At 38.1% G+C, this 15,597-nt stretch overlaps 2 protein-coding genes across 2 annotated transcripts; both read right to left on the bottom strand.

The window, feature by feature from the left end:
- Nucleotides 1-111: 111 nt before the first annotated feature.
- LOC104453128 lies at nucleotides 112-507 on the bottom strand. The gene has a single exon (XM_039317654.1). The coding sequence runs from the start codon at nucleotides 505-507 to the stop codon at nucleotides 112-114; it is 396 nt and encodes a 131-aa protein (XP_039173588.1).
- A 10,003-nt stretch (nucleotides 508-10,510) lies between these two features.
- On the bottom strand, nucleotides 10,511-11,209 carry LOC120296010. The gene has a single exon (XM_039317653.1). The coding sequence runs from the start codon at nucleotides 11,207-11,209 to the stop codon at nucleotides 10,511-10,513; it is 699 nt and encodes a 232-aa protein (XP_039173587.1).
- Nucleotides 11,210-15,597: the final 4,388 nt, after the last annotated feature.

Here is a 15,597-nt window from a genome sequence, read left to right as displayed (position 1 = left end):
ACTCGAGACAGCAATACATACGATCAAAGCCAACATTTAGCTGGAGAAATTCCCAGTAAAGCAGCCGATGGTAGCCTTCACCACGATCTTGGCCAGGATCAAGTAAATCTTCTACCGGCAGCTTCCGTGATGATGCGAAAACGCCGGAGCAGTCCTGGTCCGGCGATCCAGCGCTGGCTCTTGCAACGCGCACTTTAGATGGACGTCAACGGGGCACCCCTTGCAGTGGCTGGTGTACCGCCAGGAATCACACACATGCTGACAGACTGCGCATTTACGAGGCTCGTCACACCTGAGTGTGAGGAGTGGGTGGGGGTGCATGGCGTACTCCACCGTCACCGGCAGGTCCGTGCTCAGTGGGTGGATGTCGAACCCGCATGGCTCGCACCTGTAGTACAGGCCGCAAACCTCCTTGCGGCAGAGGTCGCAGACCCTACCGAGGGACAGGTAGACGAGGTCGAGCGGGTGGCTCGGGTGGAGGTGGGAGGAGAGAGTGAGTGGGCACATGGCGCAGCGTTCGTGGAGGTCGAAGTTGCAGCCGGAGCAACGGTAACGGCGTCATTGACAACCATCACTAAACAACAAACCTATGCCAGAAAAGGGGGATTCTCACATGTCATCATCCATCTTCACAAAATCTAGTGAAATGATGAATGCCTTCCACGCATGTCGCCAGTTTTGCCAAGCCTGAGTTGCAAAAGAGGGGAGGAGAGTGATGATGAGTGCACGAGCGATGGGATAACACAAAAGCTCCAAAGACATCAAATTAAAACTTTGCACACGAATTTACATACATGCTTTCCCAAATGCGAAACAACAATCATTTGTTCATCACTTTAAAGACATTCACAAGTCCTCTGGCCCATCTCTCTTTGGAGAGAGGGAAAGAAGGAGGGAGAATTTGTGGGGTCGGTTTAAGCTGGGTGGCGCGATTTGATTAATTATGGGGTAGCCCCTTTACCTTCTTCTTTTGGATTCTTTTTCTAGTGCAATATTTTGTTTAATTAGGAAATTTTCGTACCTAAACAGATCTAGGTGGATGTGATATATTGTCCTAATGTGGTTAACATACAAAGCAAACCCCATAAGGGATTGCAATCTCAAACTTCATCTAAAAAGTTCCATCAAGTCTATGTATAGCAATCGTAATTTATATTCTATGCGATGAAAAAATTAAGTGATTTGAAATCTGTGAATATTATTCTCATGTAATGGGATTTAGAAATCGAGTTTAGGGTTTTTCGTCCTACAACCATTTGTTCAACCCTCGTTTCTTTTAGCTCAAAAGGATTGTCCACTGGAAAATTGACTAGAACTAGTGTTAGGAACACGAGGAGGGAGTAGGCATGGATGTGTGACAATCAGTGTCCGAATTGACACCCTTTGTTCCCCAATACCATTGACTCCACAAAGGCCCCCATCAAATCGCCCAAGCACATCATCCGAAGTAATTAGGGTGTTCATAATCCCAAAAAGTAACGGAAATCCCATTGTTTACAACAGAAACGTGGCTGCAGACATTAGGGTGTTCCAAACTTAAGCCAGTTCAACAATCTTGTTAGGAACATATTTGGGAAAAGATAGGTCACACGATCAAACGAAACAATATAGAGGTTAGCTAGGAGACTAGCCTTGATAGGACATTAATATAATGCTCTCCAGGTCGGGGTTCATCGTCTTGGAGATGGTGAGATTGCACCTAAATGCTTATGCTAATCATAGCATGATTTGATGAACTTAAAGTTTCATAGTAAGTGTCATGCCGTACTATGATAAAGGCACGTAATTCTCATAAATATATTATAAAATGAATGAACCATCAGCCAAAGTTTCCTTTCTCTCTCTCTCTCTCTCTCTCTCTCTCTCTCTCTCTCTCTCTCTTTCCTTTTCATCTCTTAATTCGCACGAAGTATTCCCATACAAACAATGATGAAATGATTTATTAAAATGAATTACACATTTAGGAGGTAAACTAAGATTTGTAAGGCAATGCTTACTTTTTCTTTTGGACCCATGTATCTCCATGTTTTGAATTTAAGCCAAAAAAAAGAAAGCATGAAAAAAGGTAACATATATACTTGGTCAAAATTATTAGTAATTAAAATAATTGTTAGTCAAATTTCTTAATATTAAATAAAAAAATTTAGGTCAATTAGATTCAAAAAATTTAATATTCTTAAAAATGCATGGTTTAATACTAACCCATGAACCCTTTGAAATGGTGGGGTTTAAGGGTAACCAAGAAACCCTTGAAAATACATGGGTTAAGGCTAGCTCATGAATTCTTTGAAATTGCATTGATTAAAAATCTCTTTAAAATGCATGGTTTAAGCTTAACCCATGAACCCTTTGAAGTTGTGTGGCTTAAGGATAACCAAGAACCTCTTAAAAAATATAGGGTTTAAGGCTAACCCATGAATCTTTTGAAATTGCTTTTTATTTTCATTGGGGAAACATGTCATTCAAGAATACTCTGAAATGGGCATTGCATATCAAACATAATTCATTATAAGAAGTGTTTTGGTAGTGAAAGCATATTAGATGAGATCAATTTGAGCACATGTCGAAACAATATCTATTTAAGAGACAGAGGCTGCAGGCCATATTTTCTCGGTGGGAAGAGAGAGAGAGAGAGAGAGAGAGAATGGCGGCATCGACGACCCCTCAAGCTCAAGCGATTCCACCGCAAGCTTCCAGGACTTTTTTATTTTTTTTGTCAATCATACTCTATTCCTACTCTACACTCACTCTCACTCTCAAACTTTTGCCATACTTCTTGTAGAGCGTGAGAGTCGAAACCCACTCCTGAAACTTACACGTCATCACCCCATCCCTCCCTGAGAAGGTGGGGATTTGAATGAACCACTGCTTTCATCCCCACCCTCTCCTTGAGATCTACATCAATCGGGAGTTCGAGTGCGATGGTTGCAACGCCCTCGGCCAAGGAAGGCGTTACGGTGACACCATACAAGTAGGATGACGTTTACAGGAGAAGTTCAAAAGAAGTATAGGTTTGTTGTTTAGTGATGGTTGTCAATAACACTATACAAGTAGGATGACGTTTGCAAGAGAAGTTTGAAAGAAATATAGATTTGTTGGTTAGTAATGGTTGTCGATAACATTGTACAAGAGTACTTGCCTGTCCCCACTTCTATTGTTTCCATCGGAGAGATTTTTAAGATGCTTACTGACCTCAATGCATCCGTAAAAAATGTGAATGTTTAAGTATATACAGATTACAAAACAGATTATTAACCGTGCACTACAAGTTAAATTCCAATTATTCTATTAGTGAATGACCGAAAATTCAATCAATTAGGGGACGGAGTTGCATAGAGAAGAGAAGGCATTCGCATTCTTGCTATTGTCCTGCGTGTGTGACAAAGCAAATACATGTTGGTGGTCGAGGAAATTGTAGTCAAGGAGTCTCGAGTGCTACTAAGAAAACCTGACAATCGTTGGCAAATTCTTCCTACCTAGTATATACGAAAGTAAATTTCATATCAAATGAATAAGCACATCACATTTTGAGTGGTAATCCCTTTTTTGCCTCTAAATGGGATTTGCTGCGATATAGGGACAGATGCATTAACGTGGGTGCCATCAATACCCTGTGATTTTATGAAAGTATAGCATTACACAATATTATCAGCTACATATATTTTAATAATGTAAAATTGATATAAAAATCATACCTTGGAGTAATGTCTATGGTATGATCGATAAGAATCTCCTCTGGAACAATATCAAAGGAAGGCGGCCTGATAATCTCTTTTAATAATTTGAGAAATGCTTTTAATACTACAGTAAAATATTTACTAATTGTTTCTCTTGAACGTTGAAATCTCTCACATAAATCTCTATTGGAGTTTTTGTGACCAACCATAGATAAGAAAATCTCAACTTATTCATCTACCCTTACATATCGACTATATTTCAACCAGCCTCTTGCCCTCATTAGATCACATAGGTTAAGAAAAACATGTCTCTCTAACCTAAACACTTCATATATCCTATCTGAATATCCGTAAACAATTTCCCTTATTATGATAATTTACTGTCCTTTATAAGTTCTTTCATGTGCACAAACATGTTCAAAGTAATAAGACATAACCGTGCTATCATTATGTTAATATCAAACTCATCCAAATACCGTTCAATTGATCCCTCTTCCATAGTACCTATGTCATCACACAAATACAAGAACATCAATATAGATATATGTAAAAAAAAAAAAAAACAATAGAAACCAATAACGTAAATAATAGAGTGAAAGCAAACCAAATATAAAAAATCAACACAATTCATAATATCCAAATTACCACACAAATGCAAAAGTCTCAACATCAATATCTTGAATAACAAAATAACAACCAACAACATAAGTCACATAGTCAAATAAAACTCCACGTAATCCACGACACATTTTCTAAGATCTACTAAAGACATTGGAGAAGTCCATATCTCCTTTTAGTAGGGGATTTGACAAAAGCCTCACTCCATGTAGCACTAACGCAGGCTCGTTTCACTGCTTTGTTGTAAAGATTATGCTCTAATGTAGGCATGGCGACTAGGATATCAATCATGGTAGATAGGGAGAATGGGTCTACATGTGATAATGTTACTTGTGAGTTGATAGAACCACTCATAGATTGACTAGTCCTGGTTTTGATCATCTCTTGTATGGCTTTGCAAGTGCTAGCAACACCAAATGAGTGACTCCTCCTTCTCCTCTTACCATTTGGAGTTTTATCCATCCTATGTTTGTCATAAACTAGAGTAGGAGTTTTGTCTAACATAAAAACTCCCTCATCAATATGGTGTTCACTTAAGTCCTCTCGTCCATCGTCTACATCATCACCACCGGTGCCAAGTTCATCTAACATCACCAAATCTTCGACATTCTTGATGGGCAAGGTGGGTTCTCTTTGTTCTTCCCCCATTTGTTGTCATGGCTCTGATTCTCTCTCTTGATTCTCACTTTCAATTGTCCTCTGTTAGAGACTGGTTAGTTTTACCCTAATAATTCAACCTCATACAAGAAAAACCATTGATTCATACAATTGGTCATCACGCTTGGTTAAAAAGCCAATGGCGTGAAACTACCGTGCACTGGATTATGATTGAACGCCTCTAAGTCAAAATCCGGCTAAAAGTGACGCATGCGCTCGTCACTGGATTGCCGACCTGCAGTAGGGGACTTGTCCCCATGGGCACGTGTTGTTGGTGAAGCCCTCGCGATGGATGAACCACGTGGGCCGCCTTGAAACACAATTCTTATTGAGCGACGGGTATAATCTTTTGCAGACGACTTACATACATGATGGGGTATTGTAAGTGGTGGCCTTGTTGTCATGATCCACTAAAATTCAACCATTGTCGCTTCGATTTGTGCCTCCTCCCAACTTCTAACTCCACAACCAACAAATTCCTCTTCCTCAAACAAAGCTCGAGGGTCACCATCCTTCATAAGGCCCCCGCTAATTTCTCTTAAGTCCCAAGCACTTGAGATCGCACCCACAGCTTGAGAGCGAGGAGTGCATGCATCATTGGAAGCCTTGTCATCTCCTAAGGCTTAGGCAGAAGGGGAACGCTCTAATGCTTTAAGCCTCTAAGTCGTAACTTGCTCCCCATGCCAATGCCCCATGACTTGAGTGCACACATAAGCGGAAATGGCTGACGCTCCATGACTTGAGTGTGTTAACACCTGAAATTTTTTGTCGACATTTTAATCATTCATTTTGCAAGAAAAATATAAAAAAATAAAGAGCAAAAAAATAATAATGAAAAAGAATGAAAACAAGAAAAAAAATAAAAAGAAAACAAAAAGGAAACAAAAAGAAAAAAGGGAAAAAAAACACTCAAAAAAATATATAAAGGCTCGCTCTTTTTTTGGCGGGAGGAGGCCATTTGACGATTTTTTTCTCTCTCTTGGAGGTCTCTCTCTCTCTAAAAAAACCGTTCGGGCTCTTTCTCTCTGGGGATTCTCTCCCTCTCCTCGGTCGTAACTACCTCCTCTCTCTCGGCTCTTCCTCCATCGGGACTCACATACTCTCTCCCTAGATTCTCTCTCCTTTCGCCGTCTCCAAAACCGACGATCTCTTCCTCTGAATCGGTGGTTAGGGCCCTTCCGCAATGGCGCCGGCCACTCCTTGATTTAGCCGCCGCGCACGGTAGCCGCCCCGATCTAGTCCCGCGCTCTGACATGGCGCCCGAGAAGAACAGCTTCGGTGCCAGTGGCGGCATCGGTGAGGCTCGTGAACTTTAGCTTGTGCAGGAGGAAATCTCTCTCCCTCGCCGATTCTCCCACAGCAACCGAGAGAAGCGAGCAACCTCCTCCTTCGCTGAAATTCTCGTCTCTGGCCGAGTGGAGTGGGAGTTCGTTCCGGATTCCACCGCCAGTGTTCACCTACGCAAGAAAGACGGAGAACTGTTTTTTTTTTTCTTTTTTCTCTCGGTTTTTCTCTTGGAAACTGACTCTTTCTCGATCGATCGCTCTTAGGCGCTTGATTGGAAGTTCTCGCTCTCTCTGCAAAACGGCCGAATGATCTTGGAGTTTTACACGATCCTCCTCGATCCCCTGGTTGATTGATCTATCAATCGTCATCACCTCATCATCGCCAAGTTGTTTCTTTTCTGTTAAGTGGTAAGAATTGCTTGTACACATAGATTTTCTACTCTGATGTCTCTATTATGTATTACTCTATGCCATTCTGGTGTTAATAGTACTTCACACTACATGCTTACAACATGTTCGACAGAAAGCCTGACTCCATTGCCGATAGTTCATATTGCATTCTGTTTACCAACGTCTTGATATTCAATTGAAATTGCGTTGGTTGTGCCTTTGCTAGATTTCCTGCACATAGTTAATTGAAATGTGAACTAATTAGATGTATAGGTGATGTAGGTTGAATATTGTTCATGATTGTTTGCATGGATTGAATCATGTTCATATGTGATTTTATATATCAAATGGTGTTCCTGCATGTTACTTTGAGATGTTGAGTCTGCCGAGGAGAAGGAGTAGACTGTTCTGTATGCTCTTCTGCTTTGCTTGGTTCATTGAGTATTTCAATGTTGATGTATACAGTTTTGTAGCTCTGTTCTATATGGGTTAGGTTGTTGTGAGCCCTTTTGTCTACCTCCTCATGTGGTACAAGAATGTGCACTTTGTAATGTGTTCTTTTGATGAAGTTCTGCTAATTTCAATCTGTAGACATTGTAATTGTGTCAACATGCAGGCATGTCTGGATAGATTTTGCTTCTTTCTTGATATTTTATAATGGATGCCGAGAGCACTTGGATTTGGTCAGCATTTACTAGATTCAACAATTGTTAAACACGGAGCTATAGTTTGTAAATGATTAAGTGTTCTGTTTTCATGCCTTTAATGACCTGTGTTGTTTGACATTTTCACATGATTTTTTGTGATTAGATTCTAAAGTTGATGCCTAAATGAAAGTTGTTCATTAGATTCCAATCTATATCAAATAAATATTTCGTGATAATCGAAGATAATTTACTCAGGTCGAGTATGTCTAGAATATCCTCGACCTTATTTGAAAATTTTCTGTTCTGATTGATTCTCTGTTTCGAATGACCTTTTGTGCAAATGACCTGATACGAGCTGGTTACTGTGGTTTTCTGTGTTTGATGCCTTCATGAGAGCTGAAGATGGTTCGACTAGCTTTCCAACGAGCTATAATACACCCTAATCCGATATCATTAGCCACATGAAATTTTCTTTAAAAGTTAGGAAGTAATTCTGGAAAATTGTTGTGTTCTGCTCTGATGTGGAAATTCGTATGCCTGTTTTGACTGATATGTTTTGGTCCCTGGAACGAGCTGGTAGATGATGTTATTAGGACTTAATGTCTCTAGAGATTTGTAATAGACTTCTCAAGCTTTTCATAGACATATTATATGTGCGATTTGACTATCGTTTGCTCTGCCTAATGAATGTTACCATATCAATGTTTGATTCTGGAAATTAAGAGGATATATTAGATTGATTTTCATTCGTGCTATGATTTCTATGATGATTTTTTGATGAAGTTGTCTGCATGAAGCTTGTGCCTCATTGTCTTCTTGACATTTGAAACACGTGTTACAAGTTTCGCATTAATGCATGGCATATCATATTTGGATCTCGTTTGATGTGAATATCATGCACCCATTTGGCTAATTGCAATTGAAATTCGTCAAGCATGACATTCTTAGTTCCAAGTCATTTTGCAATGTTAATGACTTGTGTGACTTCTTTGCATTCTGATTTAGGGTTAAATGTTTACCCAAACCTTTTTCGCATTCAACCTTATGTCATGTGCAAGTTTCACATTTTTGTATATTGTCTTGGTGATCTTACGAACTTTTAAACATGCCTTGTATTTTATCCTGTTTGTGACTTGAATTTGCTGGATTCATGTTCATATCTGATGCCTCTATCTATTCGTTATCATAATGATTTATATGCGTTGTCTTAGTCATATAAGATGAGGCAAGGGATCCTTGTTTCTTAGATTAGGTTTAGATTAGGACTCCGAAGATGGAGAAGGCATAAGGCATGAAGATGGTGGAGGTCGATGTCCACTCCGACCATTATCATGTAATGCTCATTTTCCCGACATATGTCTCGGGTTCCATTCGTTGTATAAAATCCGACGAGTTGCAGGTTTTCTTTCTTTTCTTTTTAATTGTTTTCTCTTTTATATTTTTTAGGACTACCTGATAGATTTATTGTTTTTCCTTGATTGCTTACTTAATGTCTTGCAATTTCAATTTCATTGGTTGTTTTCCTTTCTATTTTTTTAGAAATAGAATAGCATGAAAATAATAAACATGCATGATCACTTAGTCTAGGAATTGATGATCCCGAAAATGTAAAAAGAAACGCATGGACATGTTAGGAAAAACACAACATACTGTTTAGGTACCGAAAGGGCGCTAATAGCAATATTAGCGTAACCCAAGTCCCCAAACTTAGATATCCGGTTGCGTAGGAATCGAGGGAACACTCCCGACCCTCGATTGGGTTTCAAGCCGACCCCCAAAAATGAAGCTAGTGGCAACTCCTGTATATTTTTAGGTTGTTATAAACAACTAGATCGCAAAAATAAACCTACTGTCACGCGGGGTACGAGCTTGGGAGAGCTTGCGATCTTGAGATCAAGTACCCCTAAACCCGACCTTTTCCACCTTGGACATTTCGAGGGGCGGTGAAATTAGGTCGCGACAGAGTGCATACACAAGCGGAAATGGAAATGCTCCGAGTATGTGTGTATTGCTCCAAGTATGTGCACGTGACTTGGTTCGGCCAACATGCCACGACTTGAGTGATGCATAAGTGGTATGAGTGGAAATCGAAACGCTCTAAGTATTGTGTATGCACCCATGACCCGAGTGAATGCATATAAGTCTTGTTGTGACAAGGCATAAGTGAATATGCTCTAGCTCTGGGTATGTGTGTATTGCTCCTAGTGAATGCCGATCGATCTTGTGCTTGGTCGACATGCCATGACTTGAGGGAAGCGGAAACGGCCGGCGCTCCATGACTTCATCATGTAACTTGCCAAGGCCGACGTGCCACGACTTGGGCTCCATGACTCCAGCTCCATGACTCCTAGTGAATGCGGATTGAAGAATGACCAAAGGTTAGTTCTGATCACTGACCTAATTTCAGTTATTACCTCATGGAAGAGGATGAATATTTTTTTTTTTTGGGATATGTGTTCCAGAAGTCCTACAACTTGTCACGAAAATGCATTTCAGTCCTAAAATTTACAAAAAGTGCATTTAAGTCCTAAAACTTGTCAAATTGTTTCAAACGAGTCATAAGATCGATGCCGTTAGCCTTTTCCGTTAAAAATGCTGACATGGCATTTTAAATAATTTTTATTTTCAGATTTATTTTTAAATTAATTTTTATCCATTTAAAAAAATAGATTTAAAAACTAAAAAATTAAATTTATTCTTATCTTATTTTCAACAAAAACTAAAAAGAAAAGTTAAAATATTTATTTTTAAAATTTTTAAAAATAAATTTAAAAAATAATGTTAACTTTTTAAATATGTTTTTTTAATTAATATTTTAACTAAAAAAATTATTTTTAATTAAAATGTTTTTTTAATAAATATTTTAACTAAAAAACTATTTTTAATTAAAATGTTTTTTTAATAAATATTTTAACTTTTTTTTTAAAGTTTTTGCTGAAAATAAGATAAAAAGAATAAATTTGATTTTTTAGTTTTTAAATCTATTTTTTTAAAATAATTAAAAATAATAATTAAAAAATTCACGTGGAAAATAAAAATTATTTAAAATGCCACGTCCAGCATTTTTAACGGAAAAGGCTAACGACGTTGATCTTAGGACTCGTTTGAAACAATTTGACAAATTTTAGACTTAAATGCACTTTTACAAGTTTTGGACCGAAATGCATTTTCGTGACAAGTTGTAGGACTTCTGGAACACTTATCCCTTTTTTTTTTTTTATCGTAATTAGACATTTCATTTAAGTAATGCTAAAAAACAACCCGCTTGTACTGCGTTCGAAAGCAGTATATTAAACAAAGCTGGGGGAGGGGGAAAAACATCAGCGAAAGACAGGGACCCGCGAGAATGGGCCTTGGCAACCCAGTCCGCAAGTGCGTTTGTCTTGCGTTTGGTAAACCTAATGAGAAGATGAGAGAAACAGGGGAGTAAGGCAGCTGTTTCCGCTAGCAGCGAGCGGCTCTCCCATGGCGTCTTCTGAGGGTCGTGCACGGCGTCGACCACCTGGAGACAGTCCGTTTCGATGATAAGGGGCTCATCAGACTTCTCGATCCGCAGAAGATGGCGCAGTGCTATATTCAAAGCTTGGACTTCGATCTGCAAAGAAGAATTTGCTGTGGCTGCACAGGTGAAACCTTCTTGCATAGAACCAGTATGATCACGACAAATATATGCAGTTGATCCTGAGATATTACCACTTCTGAAGGCTCCATCTATGTTGATTTTTAATGTACCAGGATCAGGGGGCCTCCACAGAGATCCTGGAGCCGAGCTAGGGGGGATGGATCTTGTTATGGTGGACTGCAAATGCTTCCCCAAGTTGGAGGTAGCCCATGCCGCTTCCACAACGAAGACGAGATCTGGCTCCTGGTGATGAAATAGACATCTGTTGCGTGCTTTCCAAACATGCCAGAGGAGAACAGCAATAACCTCCATACCTGGTGAGTTTTGATTTTCCACGAACCTGTCAATTAGCCACTCTTCAATATGCTTAATTTGAGTAGGTGGAATTCGTATGCGAACCCGAGGGTGAGACCATACGGTCGAAGTCCACGGACAGAGAAGGAAAAGATGTTAGTGTTTCCGGAGTCTGAGTTGCGCACACCCTATAGATAGGGTCTACACTAATATGTCGGTGAAAGAGATTAACCTTAGATGGGAGGGCATTTTGAGTGATGGACCAAAGGAAGAACCTAATTTTAGGTGGGATGTGGAGTTTCCAAATTTGCTTCCATAGGGTTGAAGGTAGTTGGAAAGAAGAGGATGGTCTGCTGTCCTGAATGTGGATGTTGGTTTGTCGAATTATTTGATAGGCACTCATCACAGTTAATTGACCAATGGTAGTCTCTGTCCAAATAAGCTTATCTTTTGTATAAGTTGGGCGCACCGGGATGCTGAGAATTTCCCTGATAATGTCTTCATCGAATAACCGATGAAGCAAATCTTCATTCCATTTGTTCTGATCAGGTAGCAATAAGTCAGCCACCATTCATGGCTCTTCTCTAGTGACAGGGCCTCTTAAAATTCCTCGGGGCAGCCAACAATCCTCTCTGATGCGGATCTAGACCCGTCCCCTACTGACCATTTCAGTTTAGGCAGAATAGAATCCCTTCCTATAAGCAAGCTCTGCCAACCCCATGAGGGGCGAGCGTCTTTTTTAGCACTTGTAAAGTCTTGTGCATGGAAATAAAGGCCTTTGAATAGCCGATTGCATGAAGATAAAGGATTTTGAAGTAGTCTCCATGTCTGTTTGCCGAGCAATGCTCTTTTAGATGCAATAAGGTCCCTAAAACCTAGACCCCCTTGATCCTTCCTTTCCTTTAGTAAATCACAACCCTTCCAATGGACACCCCGCTTTTAACTATCATTTTGCCACCAAAATCTCGCAATCTTCTGTTCAATTGCCCGGCATATAGACACAAGAAATTTAAATATAGACATTGCATATTGAGGAATAACTTGAACAACACTTTTTATTAAAATCTCTTTTCCCCCTTTTGACATGAGGTGTTCTTCCACCCATCTAGCTTGGAAGTCACTCTCCCTAGGATCCAGGCAAACATATCTCTCTTCAAACCACCCCAGTCAAACGGGATTCCAAGGTATTTGCCAGTCTTGTGAAGTACTGGTATCCTAGATCATTGTGCCAGAGTATCCTTGAGACTAGTTGGGCAGTCTTTACTAAGAAAAAGACCGGATTTATTTCTATTAATGACTTGACCAGTAGCAAGATAGTATTGATTCAGGATATTGGATAGATTATGGCATTCTAGAATAGTCCCATCTAAGAAAAATATTGCATCATCTACAAAGAAAGGGATAGTCTTACTCTGAATGGCTAGTGTGATTCATTTAGTAACGAAAAATTTGACCTACCTAGATAGTATAGTATAAGGTCAAAATTAGATTTGATAAATAGCAATGCAATGAATTGTTTCAAGGCCTGCCTAATTAATTAATAAATTGACTCCCATTAAAACGAAATTCATTTGATTGAGATTATTTACCAATTCGACATAGATTCAAAATATTTTATCGAATCATATGATGAAGAAATTGAATTTGTTCCCTGAATCAAATAAATTCTTAAAGAAAAAATTTCGATAACTTCTTGATCTTGATCCCCCTCCCCAGATCAAAGGAATTTATCTTATTGAGAAACCCATGTCTTACTCCATAAGTTTTAGGGAACAAAACAAGAGAACAATAGCCTGACAAAAGGTTCTCAATTCGATTCGGGTGCCCATTTCAATTAAGCACTAAATAGAACCTATCCTTGATTTGAGATATTGATAAGGTGAATACCCAGTATATTCAATGCTAGGCTTATAATGAGTATAAGGACGTCCAAAAATTCTCTTTTCTCCTTATGAACTTTAAGGTGTATGAAGTTTCATATTTGGTTCTTTAAGCAGGGCCGATAGAGACTCCATTTAACTTAGGTTAATCTCGGCAAAAAGCAGACCTACATCAAAATAACCCTTCTTTGAAACACTTTGGTAGTGCTCCTAAGTCAAAACCAAAATAATGAATCAGAGCACATGGAGACATCTCCTTATTGGCAAGAAAAAAGATGGCAGACTAACTGATATTTCGATCAATTAATGAAAGAGCCCAATGCAAAAAAAAAGAAAAAAAAGAAGGCATGTTGGGTCTTTGAACCAGTTCGAATCATTTTGATAATAATCATGTAATCAAAAGAATTTATCTTATTGAGAAACCCATGTCTTACTCCATAAGTTTTAGAGAACAAAACAAGAGAACAATAGCCTAACAAAAGGTTCTTGGTTCGATTCGGGTGCCCATTTCAGTTAAGCACTAAATAGAACCTATCCTTGATTTGAGATATTGATAAGGTGAATACCCAGTATATCCAATTACCATCCTTCCTTTTAGAGCAGTTAAAAAATACTATGATGGCTCCGTTGCTTTTTATATATTTATCTCGTCTTTGATTCAACAATCCCAAAGTTTTTTTTTTTTTTCGTACTCTTTCCTAACAATAACATAAATATTGTTAAAAGTTTTCTGTTGTGAAAACAAAAAAGTTTGTGATGCTGAAATGGTAATGGTCACCGATAAATAAGGTAAAATTGAGAATACCCTTTATTTTATACTAATTTCATACTACTCTTTCGATATATAATCTAACTTCTTGATTTGAATATTTGAAATATTGGTTAAAGAAGAAAGATTTATAATAATTAGGAATAGAAAATTCTATTTAAGTATTCCATATCTTGATTTTTTATTGAACCTATAAAAAGATATAAGAGCCGGTGAATTATAAAGAATTAATTAAAAATAAAAAGGTTTTTTTATGGAATATACATATCAATATTCATGGATTATCCCCTTCATTCCACTTCCAGTTCCTATGTTAATAGGAGTGGGACTTCTACTTTTTTCCAATGGCAACAAAAAATCTTCGCCGTATGTGGGCTTTTCCTAGTATTTTCTTGTTAAGTATAGTTATGATACTTTCGGTCTATCTATCTATTCAGCAAATAAATAGAAGTTTTATCTATCAATATGTATGGTCTTGGACCATTAATAATGATTTTTCTTTCGAGTTCGGTCACTTAATAGATCCACTTACTTTGATTATGTTAATATTAATTATTACTACTCCCATTTCGGCTCTTATACATGCCGCTACTATGGTAGCAGCAGGCATTTTTCTTGTAGCTCGACTTCTTCCTCTTTTTATAATCATACCTTACATAATGAATTTCATATCTTGAATAATCCACATCAGCTTCTATTGTAACAAAAGATTCCCCTTTTACGTGGAAAGGGCCCGTATCAATAATTCTGATTTTACATATGGACAATTCCTCAATATCTTGTTCATTCGCAACAAAATATTTTCTTTGTGTGGCAGTAAAAAAAAGATACGCTTTTTTGGAGAGATACTATTTCACCAATCGAGTCACAGGTATCCAACATATTCATACCTAATGATTTTCCACAAAGTGGTGACGAAAGGTCTAACTTGTACAAATCTTTCCATTTTGCAATTCGATCCGGTCCATTAGTTCGTAGAGCTATTTACTCGATCGTAGACATTTCTGGAACACCTCTAACAGAGGGACAAATAGTCAATTTTGAAAGAACTTATTGTCAACCTCTTTCAGATATGAATCTATCGATTCGAAGGGAAGAACTTGTATCGGTAGGGATTTACAATCTAATGGTTACCATGAGTATTTCTTAATTCTTTTTTGTACAGTACCGGTATTTACAATCTTTACTTCTCTATAATATTGCTCAATACGTTCACGGATAATATTACTAATTTCGTCGGCTCTAATGGTTACCATGAGTATTTCTTAATTCTTTTTTATACAAAAAAAAAATTCGAATGAGAAAAAGCAAAATAGGGTAAACGAGTGAGTTTTCAAACCTTTCTTTTTATTTTACAGCAAGTTACTTTGAAAGCCAGATTACAAGGCCAATACAATAAATAAAAAAAAGAGACTTTCTTTGTTACTGGACCTTACCCAAAAGAAATAGGGGCTTACCAAAGCCAAAGAAATGAAATGACTCGACGAAGACTAAAAGGTTTGACCTGCTTGCCCCAGAACCTGCTTTTTAACTTGCTTAAGGGACAAGGACTTACACTCTATCTCAAATTTCATACTACTCTTTCGATATATAATCTAATGTTTTGAAAAAAAATTTCTCATATCAAATTCGAAGTGCCATGCTATTATTACTTAATATTCCTATTTCATATGGCGAAGGCATAGTCTTTTTTATTTTATTTTTGTTCTTAAAAAACTCATTAGCGCCAAGCGTGAGGGAATGCTAGACGTTTGGTA

The sequence above is a fragment of the Eucalyptus grandis genome, chromosome 7, assembly GCF_016545825.1.
Source record: "Eucalyptus grandis isolate ANBG69807.140 chromosome 7, ASM1654582v1, whole genome shotgun sequence".
NCBI lineage: Eukaryota > Viridiplantae > Streptophyta > Magnoliopsida > Myrtales > Myrtaceae > Eucalyptus > Eucalyptus grandis.
Note: the sequence above shows the minus strand (reverse complement) of the source record. Positions and strands in the feature narration are given on the sequence as shown.

Excerpts from the sequence above, each read along its gene's own strand:
- LOC104453128 (XM_039317654.1), bottom strand. The coding sequence starts at position 507 with ATGTGCCCACTCACTCTCTCCTCCCACCTCCACCCGAGCCACCCGCTC.
- LOC120296010 (XM_039317653.1), bottom strand. The coding sequence starts at position 11,209 with ATGGAGGTTATTGCTGTTCTCCTCTGGCATGTTTGGAAAGCACGCAAC.